The 15583-nt window shown below is 45.6% G+C and overlaps 1 protein-coding gene across 1 annotated transcript in view; it reads left to right on the plus strand.

Annotated features, from left to right (window-relative positions):
* hsd17b3 (hydroxysteroid (17-beta) dehydrogenase 3) overlaps positions 1 to 15583 on the plus strand; it is a 65012-nt gene that overhangs the window by 38798 nt on the left and 10631 nt on the right. The window contains exon 9 of the mRNA XM_080189677.1: positions 3113 to 3178. Within this exon, the coding sequence (XP_080045803.1) occupies positions 3113 to 3178 (66 nt within the window). The remainder of the gene's footprint in view (positions 1 to 3112; positions 3179 to 15583) is intronic.

The raw sequence follows: 15583 nt of genomic DNA on the forward strand, positions 1-15583 counted from the left end.
TATTGTGTGCAGTTCTGGTCCCCACATTATAGGAAGGATGTGGAGGCATTGGAGAGGGTGCAGAGGAGGTTTACCAGGATGTTGCCTGGTATGGAGGGGAGGTCCTATGGGGAGAGACTGAGGGATTTGAGGTTGTTTTCATTAGAAAGAAGGCGGCTGCGAGGGGACCTTATTGAAACATATAAGATGATGAGGTTTAGATAGGGTGGATAGTGATAGCCTTTTTCCTCGGATGGAGAAAGCTAGCACGAGGGGGCATAGCTTTAAATTAAGGGGTGGTAGTTATAGGACGGATGTCAGGGGTAGGTTCTTTACCCAGAGGGTGGTGAGGGATTGGAATGCCCTGCCTGCTGCGGTTGTAAATGCGCCTAGTTTGGGGGTGTTTAAGAGATCCATGGATAGGTTTATGGATGGAAAGGGTTTGGTTTAGGTTAGAGGGTCATTGCTTTTTAACTGGTCGGCGCAACATCGTGGGCCGAAGGGCCTGTTCTGCGCTGTAATGTTCTATGTTCTATGTTCTAGAGGGCATTGGTTTAAGGTGAGAGGGGAGACATACAAAATTGTCCAGAGGGGCAATTTTTTCACACAGAGGGCTGTGATTGTCTGGAACAAGCTGCCAGAAGTAGTAGTAGAGGCGGATACAATTTTGTCTTTTAAAAAGCATTTAGATAGTTACATGGATACGATGGGTATACAAGGATATGGGCCAAATATGGGCAATTGGGATTAGCTTAGGGGTTTTAAAAAAGGGCGGCATGGACAAGTTGGGCTAAAGGGCCTGTTTCCATGCTGTAAATCTCTATGACGCTATAATCCTTAATGAATATAGGAAATGTTCCAAGCAAACAAGTTCCATAAACAAAACCCTTTTCATAGGTTTAACACAACAAAGACTAGTGCTACGTGAATCTGTAATTTAGTCCTTTGGTTGAATGCTGCTGTTCTCTTGATGCACACGTGGACAAGCTTGGAGTTAAAGCAACTTTCCAGAACACCAGGGAGATTCTGGTCAAGACAACACCAATAGCAGATTTTCTACTCCAGGAAGGCCAGGAACCTTACTTTGAGCGAACAGCAGAATTTACAAAACCAGGGAGAGAGAAACACTGCTTTCCAATCTGATGATCACTCCCTTCTAAACTAAAACTGCACTGAAAATGGAAGTGGACAGTATTGACTGCAGGCCTGACCAAACGGTCAGATTTTACAATCTGCAGCAACAATAGAGGGTGATCCTCTGATTTTGAGGCAGTGGGACACAATTGAGGTGGTTAAAGGCCAATCAACTGAAATTTTACAGGTTGATTTGGATTTTATTAGTGGTGCACAGGGATCATGGGGCTTCAGAGCCCTGTCTGGTAAAACAAGGCAGCAAGATCTAGATAATTTGGACTAATAATTAAAATTAACATTCATGCCACACAAGTGCCAAGCAATGACCTTCTCTGACAAGAGAGAATCTAACTATTTGCAACTGACATTCAAGATCATTACCATCACTGAACTCCCCCACTGTCAACATCATGGGGGGTTATCATTGACCAAAAACTAACATGGACCAGCCATGTAAGTACTGTGGCTACAAGAGTTAGTCGGGGGCTAGGAATTCTCTGGAGAGTAACTCACCTCCTGACTCCCCAGAGCATGTCCACCATCTACAAGGCACAAGTCAGGAGTGTGATGGAATACTCACCCCTTGCCTGGATGAGTGCGACTCCACCAATATTCAAAAAACTTGACACCATCTAGCACAAAGCAGCCCACTTGATTGGCACCCCATCTACTACCTTCAACACTTACTTCCTCCTCCATCGACATCGACACACAGTGGCAACAGTGTTCACCATCTACAAGATGCAAAGCAGCAACCCACCAACCTTCTTCAACAACACTTTCCAATTCCATGACCTTCAGCAGGACAAGAGCAGCAGACTCACTGGAACAACACCACCTGCAAGTTTCCCTCCAAGCCACTCACTATCCTGGCTTGGAAATATATCACCATAGCTTCACTGTCGCTGGGTCAAAATCTTGGAACTCCTTTCCTAACTGCACTGTGGGTGCTCATACACCACATAAACTGCAGTAGTTCAAGAAGGCCACTCACCATGACCTTCTCAAGGGCAACTAGTGATGGATAATAAATGCTAGCCTAGCCGGTGATGCTGTCAGTCATGAACAAATTTAAAAAGTTAGCAGATGAGGGGGAGAAGGTGTCAGGTGTATATGGAGAATTTGGAGTCTAGTGGGAACCATCCTGATAGATGGTCTAGGATTCACAGTGAAGTCACCTGCCGTAAAGACCATTCATGTAGGCCTCATGGTCGGTTAGGGAGACGGGGCAGCTCAGAGGGAGGCAGGTTCAGCCATCGGTTGGGGCATAATCTCAGGAGCAGCAAAAGCACCAGCCTCTGGATGGGCACTGTTTCAAAAGATGGGCGCACCAACAGCCATACGCAGAGGGGTAAGACAATCCCCAGGATGGAGTGTTCCTCCTGAGGCTGAACTAAATATCTGAGGGGCAGTGTCAATGAAGAATGTGGCTCTCCATGGAGCTCATCATTGGCCTGTGCAGCATCTTGCAGGATGAACTGAGGCTCATGGACTTTGGTGGACACTGAATGTCGGTCACTTTGCTAATCATTGTGACTCTCAGTTGATTTCAGTGCCTGTGGCTCGTTCCAAGGATCTATTGCAGGACATGTGTGGGATTTCCCAATTCTTAGCTCAGCAGTGCATCAAAGAGGTTACCTAGCAGTCATCCTTTGTGGCAGAGACACCACTGCTTCTGGTTAAATGACAACGGAGGTATGAAGGACCCCCAGCTGGTCAGTCGAGTGATTATTGAGACTCTGGGTGGGAGGGCTATTTGCCACCTTTCTGTTCCTGGCCAGTTGGCTCAGTGGTGAGAGGGTGACGGCTGCTCCACCTGCCACCTTGCTGTGCCATTTTATGGGCCTTCCCAACTCCCAAACTGTCCCCAAACGATTGGTAAAATGCAGCCCAATATCATCCTCACAAATTGAGACCTTTCAAATAAATTTTTGCTTATCTTTTTCTGACCAATTTTAAAAAGCATTAACTCTGTTTTTTTCACTAAATTATTTGCTAGATCTTCGTTGAACGATTCTCCAGAGGCTGCCAAGCAGAATATGGTTCAAAGGGAATTATCATACAGGTAAAGATGGACTATCTCTGTAAGGATCATGTGGTAAATGGGAAGAGATGGAGATTGTGCTGTGTATTTCTGCTCTATTGCTACAGTACAGTATTTGAGATAAACTTTGTAGCAAACATTTTAAAGCAGAATAGTCAATTATATATCGAATATAGTCAGTTTTAAAGTTCTGTTCATATTGCATTAATACACTAGCTTTGTGTAGGGGTTGGTTAGCTCAGTTGGTTCGATACTGTGCTCCAGAATGTTGCTGATTTGTTTCACTCCCAGTGCTTGCTGTGGCCATTCATGGAAGGTTGCCACCTTGCCTTACCCCACATCTAATGTAGAGCGGTGACCCTCAAACTGTTTATCCACTTGTCTCTCTGTACCAGCGAGAGATATCTCTGCTTCTTTGTGGACTATGGCTGATTATCTTACCCACTCACATTGCCTGACCTTACCCCCTCACATTGCCTGACCTTACCAACTCACATTACCTGACCTTACCCACTCACATTGCCTGACCTTACCCACTCACATTACCTGACCTTACCCACTCACATTGCCTGACCTTACCCACTCACATTGCCTGACCTTACCCCCTCACATTACCTGACCTTACCCACTCACATTACCTGACCTTACCCACTCACATTACCTGACCTTACCCACTCACATTGCCTGACCTTACCCACTCACATTGCCTGACCTTACCCCCTCACATTACCTGACCTTACCCACTCACATTACCTGACCTTACCCACTCACATTGCCTGACCTTACCCCCTCACATTACCTGACCTTACCCACTCACATTGCCTGACCTTACCCCCTCACATTGCCTGACATTACCGACTCACGTTGCCTGACCTTACCCCCTCACATTACCTGACCTTACCCACTCACATTACCTGACCTTACCCACTCACATTACCTGACCTTACCCACTCACATTGCCTGACCTTACCCACTCACATTACCTGACCTTACCCACTCACATTGCCTGACCTTACCCCCTCACATTGCCTGACATTACCTACTCACATTGCCTGACCTTACCCACTCACATTACCTGACCTTACCCACTCACATTGCCTGACCTTACCCACTCACATTGCCTGACCTTACCCCCTCACATTGCCTGACATTACCGACTCACGTTGCCTGACATTACCCACTCACATTACCTGACCTTACCCACTCACATTGCCTGACCTTACCCATTGACATTGCCTGACCTTACCCACTCACATTGCCTGACCTTACCCACTCACATTACCTGACCTTACCTACTCACATTACCTGACCTAACCCCCTCACATTACTTGACCTTACCCACTCACATTGCCTGACCTTACCCACTCACATTACCTGACCTTACCCATTGACATTGCCTGACCTTACCCACTCACATTGCCTGACCTTACCCACTCACATTACCTGACCTTACCCATTGACATTGCCTGACCTTACCCACTCACATTGCCTGACCTTACCCACTCACGTTACCTGACCTTACCCACTCACATTGCCTGACCTTACCCACTCACATTACCTGACCTTACCCATTGACATTGCCTGACCTTACCCACTCACATTGCCTGACCTTACCCACTCACATTACCTGACCTTACCCATTGACATTACCTGACCTTACCCCCTCACATTGCCTGACCTTACCCACTCACATTACCTGACCTAACCCCCTCACATTACCTGACCTTACCCACTCACATTGCCTGACCTTACCCACTCACATTGCCTGACCTTACCCACTCACATTGCCTGACCTTACCCACTCACATTACCTGACCTTACCTACTCACATTGCCTGACCTTACCCACTCACATTGCCTGACCTTACCCACTCACATTGCCTGACCTTACCCACTCACGTTACCTGACCTTACCCACTCACGTTACCTGACCTTACCCACTCACATTGCCTGACCTTACCCACTCACATTGCCTGACCTTACCCACTCACATTGCCTGACCTTACCCACTCACATTACCTGACCTTACCCACTCACATTACCTGACATTACCTACTCACATTGCCTGACCTTACCCACTCACATTGCCTGACCTTACCCACTCACATTGCCTGACCTTACCCACTCACATTGCCTGACCTTACCCACTCACATTACCTGACCTTACCCACTCACATTACCTGACATTACCTACTCACATTACCTGACCTTACCCCACTCACATTACCTGACCTTACCCACTCACATTGCCTGACATTACCCACTCACATTGCCTGACCTTACCCACTCACATTACCTGACATTACCTACTCACATTACCTGACCTTACCCACTCACATTGCCTGACCTTACCCACTCACATTACCTGACATTACCTACTCACATTACCTGACCTTCCCACTCACATTGCCTGACCTTACCCACTCACATTGCCTGACCTTACCCCCTCACATTACCTGACCTTACCCACTCACATTACCTGACCTTACCCACTCACATTACCTGACATTACCTACTGACATTGCCTGACCGTACCTACTGACATTGCCTGATCTGCTCACATTGCCTGACCTTACCCACTCACATTGCCTGACCTTACCTACTCACATTGCCTGATCTACTCACATTGCCTGACCTTACCCACTCACATTGCCTGACCTTGCCTACTCACATTGCCTGATCTACTCACATTGCCTGACTTTACCCCCTCACATTGCCTGACCTTACCCATTCACATTGCCTGACCTTACCCACTCACATTGCCTGACCTTACCCATTGACATTGCCTGACCTTACCCACTCACATTGCCTGACCTTACCCACTCACATTACCTGACCTTACCCATTGACATTGCCTGACCTTACCCACTCACATTGCCTGACCTTACCCATTGACATTGCCTGACCTTACCCACTCACATTACCTGACCTTACCCACTCACATTGCCTGATCTAGTCATATTGCCTGACCTTCTCACATTGCCTGACCTTACCTACTCACATTGCCTGACCTTACCCACTCACATTGCCTGACCTTACCCATTGACATTGCCTGACCTTACCCACTCACATTACCTGACCTTACCCACTCACATTGCCTGATCTAGTCATATTGCCTGACCTTCTCACGTTGCCTGACCTTACCTACTCACATTGCCTGACCTTACCCACTCACATTGCCTGACCTTACCCATTGACATTGCCTGACCTTACCCACTCACATTGCCTGACCTTACCCACTCACATTGCCTGACCTTACCCATTGACATTGCCTGACCTTACCCACTCACATTGCCTGACTTTACCCACTCACATTGCCTGATCTACTCACATTGCCTGACCTTACCCACTCACATTGCCTGATCTACTCACATTGCCTGACCCTACCCACTCACATTGCCTGACCTTACCCATTGACATTGCCTGACCTTACCCACTCACATTGCCTGACCTTACCCATTGACATTGCCTGACCTTACCCACTCACATTACCTGACCTTACCCACTCACATTGCCTGATCTAGTCATATTGCCTGACCTTCTCACATTGCCTGACCTTACCTACTCACATTGCCTGACCTTGCCTACTCACATTGCCTGATCTTCTCACATTGCCTGACCTTGCCTACTCACATTGCCTGATCTACTCACATTGCCTGACCTTACCCACTCACATTGCCTGACCTTACCTACTCACATTGCCTGATCTACTCACATTGCCTGACCTTACCCACTCACATTGCCTGACCTTACCTACTCACATTGCCTGATCTAGTCATATTGCCTGACCTTCTCACATTGCTTGACCGTGCCTGCTCAGATTGCCTGATCTTATCTAGACGCATTGACTGACCTGTCCTGCTCACGTGGTGAATTAGAGCACAAGAACTTTGAAGACATTTTCTCTTTTTCATGACTAAACACCTATGTTCCTTCAATCCTTTCTCTGGACCTGCATCTAATTTTCTCTTTTGCCATTTATTGAGGATTTTAAATAGTTTTTCCACTAAGAACTCTTTTCCTTTGAGCAAAGAAAGGCTTTATAACTTCTTAACCCTAGCTTCCTCATTTTTAACCTCAATCTTTTGGTATTGGAATCATTTATGATGATGAAGAATAGCCTGGGTCATTTGACCTGTTCTTTTTTAAACATGAAATTTTTAAGGCAATCACTTCAGAGTCTGTTAATTTCCAAAGACAGAATATCCAATATTTTTCACCTTGTCTCTTGACTGGATTCCAGACACCATACTGTGTCAGGGGTTCCTGTGGTCCTTCTGCAGTTAAGACAAATATTATTTTTTATTCATTTATGGGACATGGGCGTCTCTCGCTAGCTGGTATTTATTACCCATCCCTAGTTGCCTGAGGGATGTTGAGAATCAACCACATTGCTGTGGTTCTGGAGTCACATGTAGGCTACACTGTGAGGACAACAGATTTTCTTTCTTAAAGGACATTAGCTAACTATATGGGTTTTTTTGACAATGGTTTCATGGTCATCAGTAGATTCTTAATTCCATATTTTTTCAATTGAATTTGAATTCCACCATCTGCCATGGTAGGATTCAAATCTGGGTCCCCAGAACATTAGCTGAGTTTCTGGAGTAATAATCTAGTGAATATACCACTGGGCCGTCACTTCTTGTCAGGGAAATTCACCCTTTAGATTTCTCAACAGTACTTTTGCTTTAATTATAATAACATAAGTATACAGTATTGGGGTCTGGCACAACAAGAGTTAATGTGGGCCTGAGTACAGTAACATCCATGCAGTGATGCAAAAGAACACATGACCCCACATCTAGTAGTGCTGGAAAGAGCCATGTGTAAAAGCAAGCATGGAGACAGCTCCTAGCTTGGATCTCTATCTATTTATAAATGTAGTATCTAGTAGTTAATAGGTGTTTACTATTCAACTACCTATGACTATGAATACCTCATTGACACCTACTGAGCTATGCCCAACACCTTACAAGAGAGTATGTGAAGGTTGGCTTCCAAGCTGCTATCTAACTATGAGAGATGGGTTTTGTTGACTACTTGCTGTGTGGTTTGACAATTATTACACAATCTCTGGAAGCAGTAGATACTTCGGGCTTGAGTTGTGATTTTTTTTTTGTCAACAGACAGCTTTGCTGCCCACTCCTTTTTTTAAAGCACATCTGAGGTGCTGGTATTATTTCAAATTGCTGCCAGTGAACAGGTTCTGATTATATCGATCCATGATGCTCTATTGCAGTTGGAACGTTATTTAACCATCAGAGCACACAACGTGGCTCAGTGTGGGACATTATTGTGCAGCCATCCTTATGAGCATTGCTTCAATAACATCCCAGTGTGCCAACTACAGTCCTGCTGAACTGATCAAGTTGAATATGGCATCACTATTGTCCTGTACATATGGCACAACTCCACTCAATGTCTGTACTGCAAGTGCAGACTTAGATTGGGTTGTCAAATCTTCAAGGTTAGAGTCCACAATTATTTATTATGTTAGAAAGCTGGGGAAAGATAATATTGAGGAAAAAAATGAAGCAGTGTTCGATATCATTTAAAGTTATATTTTGTCTCAGAGTTGTTTGTTTTTGAGCATTTTCCATTTCCGCGTTCTGTGCAGCAGTTTTTGTCTCATCCAGAAACAAAATCTGTTCTTTGTGTATTTTATCCATAATTCTGCTACATAATTCACATGCTATTGGCTGAATTCAAGTCTCATCGTAATGCTTTCAGTTTGGTTTTTCGTGAGAATTTTATCCAATGTTTGCTGAAGTATTAAATTTCAGGCATTATAATTCTCTTGTGAAATTATTCATTTTGGACTGGTGATGTATAGCAACAAACTGTATTTGCATCTACAACATAGGGCGGTGGTACAGTGGTTAGCACTGCTGCTTCACAGTGCTAGGGACCTGGGTTCAAATCCAGCCTCGGGTCACTATCTGTGTGGAGTTTGCACATTCTTCCTGTGTCTGTGAGGGTTTCCTCCAGGTGCCCCGGTTTCATCCAAAAATGTGTGGGTTAAGTGGATTGGCCATGATAAATTGCCCCTTAGCGTCAGGGAGATTAGCAGGGCAAATAATGTGGGGTTACAGGGATGGGGCCTGGGTGGGATTGTAGTCAGTGAGTACTCAATGGGCTGAATGGCCTCTGTAGATATGCTAGTGTCTACGTGTAATAAAATGGTCCAAGGCCCTTTTCCAAGAGCTTTCAACTAAAATTTGACACCAAGCCACACAAGGAGTTGTTAGAACATATGAAGGAAAGCTTCGTTCATGAGATAAGTTTTATTGAGCATCTTAAATGGGAAAAGAGAGACTTTGGGAGGAAATTTCAGAGCTTAGGACCTTGGCTTAGGATCTGAAGATGTGGCCATCAATTGTGGAGAAGTTTTAATTTGGGATGCCTAAGAGAGCAGCACTGGGGGAGCACAGATACCTGCAGGGTTGCACAGCTGGAGGGCGCAATGGAAACAGGGAGAGGAAAGGGCATAAAGGGATTTAAAAGCAAGGGTAATAATTTTGAAATGGAACCAGCATGGATCAATAAGGGCACCAGAGATGGCTGAGCTGGAATTGGTGCGAGTTAGGAGACTAGCTGCAGAGTTTACGAGAGCCTCAAGCCTATGGAGTATGGAACATGGGAGGTCAGCCAAGAGTACATTTGAATAGTCAGGAGTTGAGGTAACAAAGGCACGCATGAGGGTTTCAGCAATAGGTGAGTTGTCAGAAGGGCAGAATTAGATGGCATTGCAGTGACAGTTTCAGTGATGGCACGAAAACGTGGTTTGGGAGCTCATTGTGCACATCTGTATAATGGGCATCAAAGTGGTCAATGTGGGCAGACAACATTGCTGGTAGGTGCCAGTGTTGCAACTGTACTGAAACAGCTTGTCTAGGGGCACAGCAAGTTCTGAAGCATAAGTCTTCAAGGCTGAATATTGTCTTTGCAGTATCCAGTACCTTTGGATAGATTCTCATTGTTGCAGATGATCACTGCCTGGCAATGCGTAATGTGAATGTTATTTGCTAGCCCAAGCCTGAATACTATCCAGGTCTTGTTGCATTTGTTTACCATATTTTATGTCTAGACTCTGAAGCAGGTGTCGGACTCATCACATATGCAAGTAAATGAGGGAGCAATTTGAATTTGTCTTTTGCAAAGTTGGTTTGCCCTGAATGGAAAACAGGATTTGCATGCGCACGAACAGATGATCCTGAAAGGGACTGCAGGAGGTCAACACCCAAAATACTCACCTGGTCATGGATCTGTGAGGAATAGGACAGTGCCAACATGCAGAAACATATTCACATCACCAACCATTAAACAAGGTGTCATGATACACTGCTCTACTTTGTATCATGACATTGGATTGCTTCTGGCGTGACTTATATGTAGTAGCTTTGGAAAGATTATAAACATTTTATTTAAATTGAAACGTATTAAATATTTATGACTTAGATCTCATTCCCCAATGTGGCCATTGCAAACTTAAGTGACTACTTCCCTTTAATGATTTTTTCTGTTGCCTTTTGAGTTGTATTTGTGCTTCCGTGTATATGCACAGTGCTTGGAGGACAAAGAATTTATTTTTAAGTTACTTGACCTTATGTAGCATTGTATGGTCAGCTTTTTGAGTGGCAGGTGTGACCATTGCTGGTATACATTCGTAAATATATGCTAAATGTTAAGTTTAAAGGTACTGGATACTGCAAAGACAATATTCGGGAATAGCCTTGAAGTGGGCGAGGACCTGGCAGATGGAGTATAACGTTAGCAAATGTGAGGTTATCCACTTTGGCAGAAATAATAGTAGGAGGGATTGTTATTTAAAGGGTAAAAAGCTGTAGCATTGCTATGGTGCAGAGGGACCTGGGGGTCCTTGTGCACGAATCGCAAAAACCCAGTCTGCAGATGCAGCAGGTGATCAGGAAGGCGAATGGAATGTTGGCCTTTATAGCGAGGGGGATAGAATATAAAAGCAGGGAGGTCTTGCTGCAATTGTACAGGGCACTGGTGAGGCTGCAGCTGGAGTACTGTGTGCAGTTTTGGTCCCTGCATTTGTGAAAGGATATATTGGCCTTGGAGGGAGTATAGAGAAGGTTCACCAGGCTGATACCGGAGATGAGGAGGTTAGCTTATGAAGAGAGATTGAATAGACAGGGTCTGTACTCGTTAGTGTTTAGAACGCTGAGGGGGGATCTTACAGAGACTTACAAGATAATGAAGGGGCTAGATAGGGTAGAGGCAGAGATTCTTCCCGCTTAGAAAGGATAGCAAAACTAGAGGGCACAGCCTCAAAATAAGGGGGGGGGGGGGGGGGGGGGGGCGCAGTTTAGATCAGAGTTGAGGAGGAACTTCTTCACTCAAAGGGTGGTGAATCTCTGGAATTCTCTGCCCATTGAAGTGGTGGAGGTTACCTCGCTGAATATATTTAAGTCACGGGTAGATAGATTTTTGATAGACAGGGGAATTAAGAGTTATGGGGAGAAAGTGGGAAAGTGGAACTGATCCACTGCAGATCAGCCATGATCTTACTGAATGGCGGGGCAGGCTTGAAGGGCTAGATGGCCTACTCTTGCTCCTATTTCTTATGTTCTTATGTTCTTAAGACTTATGCTCCAGAACTTGCTGTGCCCGTAGACAAGCTGTTTCAGTACAGTTGCAACACTGGCACCTACTGGCAATTTGGAGAATTGCCGAGGTACTTCCTGTACACAAAAGGCAGGACAAATCCAACCCGGCCAATTTCCACCCCATCAGTCTGCTTTCCATCATCAGCAACACGATGGTAGGAGTCATCAATAGTTCTAGCCAGTGTCACTTACTCAGCATAACTTCACTGATGCTCAGTTTACGTCTCAACAGCCCCCGACCTCATTACAACCTTGGTCAAAAATGAGCAAAAGAGCTGAACTCAAGAGGTAAGGTGAGGGTGAATACTCTCCATATCAAGGCTACATTTGACTGAGTGTGGCATCAAGGAGCCCTGGAAAAACTGGTGTCAATAAGAATCAGGGGAAACTCTCCTCTGCTTGGAATCATACCTAGCACAAAGGAAGATGGCTGTAGTTGTTGGAAGTTAATCATCTCAGTTCCAGGACATCACTGCAGAGTTCTTCAGTGTAGTGTCCCAGGCCTAATCATATTCAGCTGCCTCATCAACGATCTTCCTTCCATCATAAGGTCAGAAATGAGGATGTTCAGATTCTGAAGTGTTCCATGTCCAAATGCAACAAGACCTGGACAGTATTCAGGCTTGGACTAGCAAATAACATTCACATTACACATTGCCAGGCAATGATCATCTTCAACAATGAGAATCTATCCAACAGCCCTTGGCATTCAATTACACTACCATCACTGGATCCCTCACTATCAAAATCCCTGGGGGTTATCATTGACCAGAAACTGAGCTGGGCTGGCCATATCAATACTGTGGCTACAAATGTAGGTCAGAGGCTTGGAATCCTGTGGTGATTAACTCACTGCCTGTCTCCACAAAACCTGTCCACCATTTGCAAGACACAGGGCAGGTGTGTGATAGAATAGTCTCCACTTTCCTGGCTGAGTGCAGCTCCCACAGCATTCAAGAAGCTTGACACCATCCAGGACAACAAAGCCCACGTGATTGGCAACCCTTCCACAAACTTTCACTCTCTCCACCACCAATGCACAGCGGCAATATTGTGTACCATCCACAAGATATACTGCAGGAACTCATTAAATCTCCTTGGACAGTACCTTCCAAACTCATGGCCGCTACCATCTAGAAGGATAAGAGCAGCAGACACCTGGGAATGCCACCACTGGGAGGTTCGTCTCCAAGTCACTCACCATCCTGACTTGGAAATATATCTTCATTTCTTAACTGTTGCTCGATCAAGATCCTGGAACACCCTCCCTAACAGCACTGTGGGTATGCCTACACTTCACGGACTGCAGCAATTCAAAGTGGCACCTCATCACCACTGTCTGAGTAGTAATTAGAGATGGACAATGAATACTGGTCTAGCCAGTGAAGTCCACACTTAGAATGAATTTAAAATAATTCTGAGGGTGGATTACTAGATATTGAGATACTGGAATTATACCAGGATTGAAGGGTTTAGTTAAAATGCAGAAAGGGTGAAAACACTTGGGGTGTTTTTTTTAACTTATGGCAGAACTGAATTGATTTTTCCCCAGAATTATCTCTCAGAGGATTACTAAAGAAATCGGATATTTTACCACATAGTAGTGACAACGTGGTAAATTGTGGTAAACTTCACTCTCAGTGCAGCATGTAAAATTAGCACAGTGCATTTGTAAAATTAAGCTTGAAGATAGAATTATAGAATCCCTACAATGCAGAAGGAAACCATTTAGCCCATCGAGCTTACACCGATAACAATCCCACCCAGGTCCTATCCTGTAACCCCGGGTATTTACCCTGTCAATCCTCCTGAATCTTAAGGGGCAATTTTACCATAGCCAATCAACCTAACCCACATTTCTTTGGAGTGTGGGAGGAAACCGGAGCATCCGGAGAAAACCCAAGCAGACACAGGGAAAACGCACAAACTCCAGACCGACAGTCACCCAAGGCTGGAATTGAACCCGGGTCCCTGGTGCTGTGAGGCAGCAGTGCTATCCATTGTGCCGCCATACCACCCAGATTTATGCAGCAGATACCAAACTGTGCTACATTTTATAAATGAAGGACAGGATTTCCCACCCCAACCCCCATGACATGTTTTGTGGCAGCGAAGATGGCCCACCATTGGCCATCGACAGGATCCTGCCGGGTTTCCCATTGATCGCACCCTCCATTGCTGAGGAACTTGCAGCAGGAAGTTGCTGCCTGTGGGACCAGAAGATCCTGCTATTGGGATTAGCCAGGACGTCCCGCCCAAAGCCTTTTGGAAGTGTGGAAAACCATTCACTTTTAGGATTTTAAGTTTTAGGTGGTCTCTGCCACAACACTGAACTCACCTATCTGCTTCCCTAACCTGATTGGTTGGCAGCTGTTGCAGTTCCAGCAGCGCCAAGCCTCAGTGGTGGGCATTGCCAAATCGGCAAGCAGGTGCACAAAGATTGAAAATGGTCAACGGACACATTTAAGTTCAAGGCATTTTGGGCCGTGAGGGTTTGGGAAATGCTAGGGTGGGGGAATTCGGGGTGGGTTTTGAAGACCAGTCAGGGAGAAACAATGGGTTGTTGGGGGGAAATTGCCTCTGATATACATAGGGCACTGTCCCAAAGTTTCCCTCCAACCCTTCCACCAAATTTGTTGGAAAAATGGCCTTCTCACTCTTGAGCACCTTTCACTGCCCAGCATGTTATGGTGGTGAGCTGAGGACCTCAGGTGGGTGATAATTGGGTTGACAGCAAGGAACTGGTCTACCCACCCAACATATTTTACATTTCCCACCCCTTCCGAAAACAGGCTTTATGCTGTAAAATGTAGCCCATTGTCAGTGTTTCTGTTCTACACCTCTGGGCATAACATAGAAACATAGAATAGTACAGCACAGTACAGGCCCATTGGCCCTCAATATTGTGCCGAGCTATGTCCAAACCCAAGATCAAGCTATCTCAATCCCTATCATTCTGGTAACATAACAACAGAATAACATTTGATGGTTTACCCTTTAAAGTTTGACTCATGTTTGGTGGACGCAGCTGTCATCACCCAGAGGCTGATTCCCTCCTGGATCTCTATTGGTCATGGGATTACACTACAGGAGGTCACAGGGTAAAACTACCTGCATTGCCCCCTCGAAATTAACGTCAGTAACCACCATAAATCAGTGTCTCCCCGCTGGCCTCCCGTTCACTCCCACTGGCCTCAAACTCACTCACTTCGGCTTTGCATTTTCCTACTGTCCACTTGACCACTCTCACTGGCCTCCCGCTCACTCCCACTGGCCTCCTGCTCACTCCCACTCGCCTCCTGCTCACTCCCACTGGCCTCCTGCTCACTCTCACTGGCCTCCTGCTCACTCTCACTGGCCTCCCGCTCACTCTCACTGGCCTCCCGCTCACTCCCACTGGCCCCTCACTCTGTCCAATGGCCTCTTCCATGGGTCCCTGATTGGGCAGTCTGATTCTTGGCAGGCAGGATTAAGGAGAATCACAAGGCTTTTTATGCATATATAAGGAGAAAGAGGATAGTTAAGGAAAGGACAGGTCCACTCAAAGACAGTGGAGGGAATTTGTGTGTGGAGCCAGATGAGGGGGGTGAGGTCCTTGTATTCACAAGGAGAAGGATGTAGTGAATGGTGAGTAGGAAGGAGGATGTTGACATTCTAGGACACATTGAGATAAAAAGAGAGGAGATATTGAAGTTTTGAAAAACATTAAGGTGGGCAAGTCTCCAGGCTAGATAGGGTTTATCCCAGAATGCCAAGAGAAGTGAGGGAAGAAATTGCTGAGGTCTTAGCCA

This window comes from Carcharhinus amblyrhynchos, chromosome 5 (genome assembly GCF_965287045.1).
Source record: "Carcharhinus amblyrhynchos chromosome 5, sCarAmb.v2.hapA, whole genome shotgun sequence".
Lineage (NCBI taxonomy): Eukaryota > Metazoa > Chordata > Chondrichthyes > Carcharhiniformes > Carcharhinidae > Carcharhinus > Carcharhinus amblyrhynchos.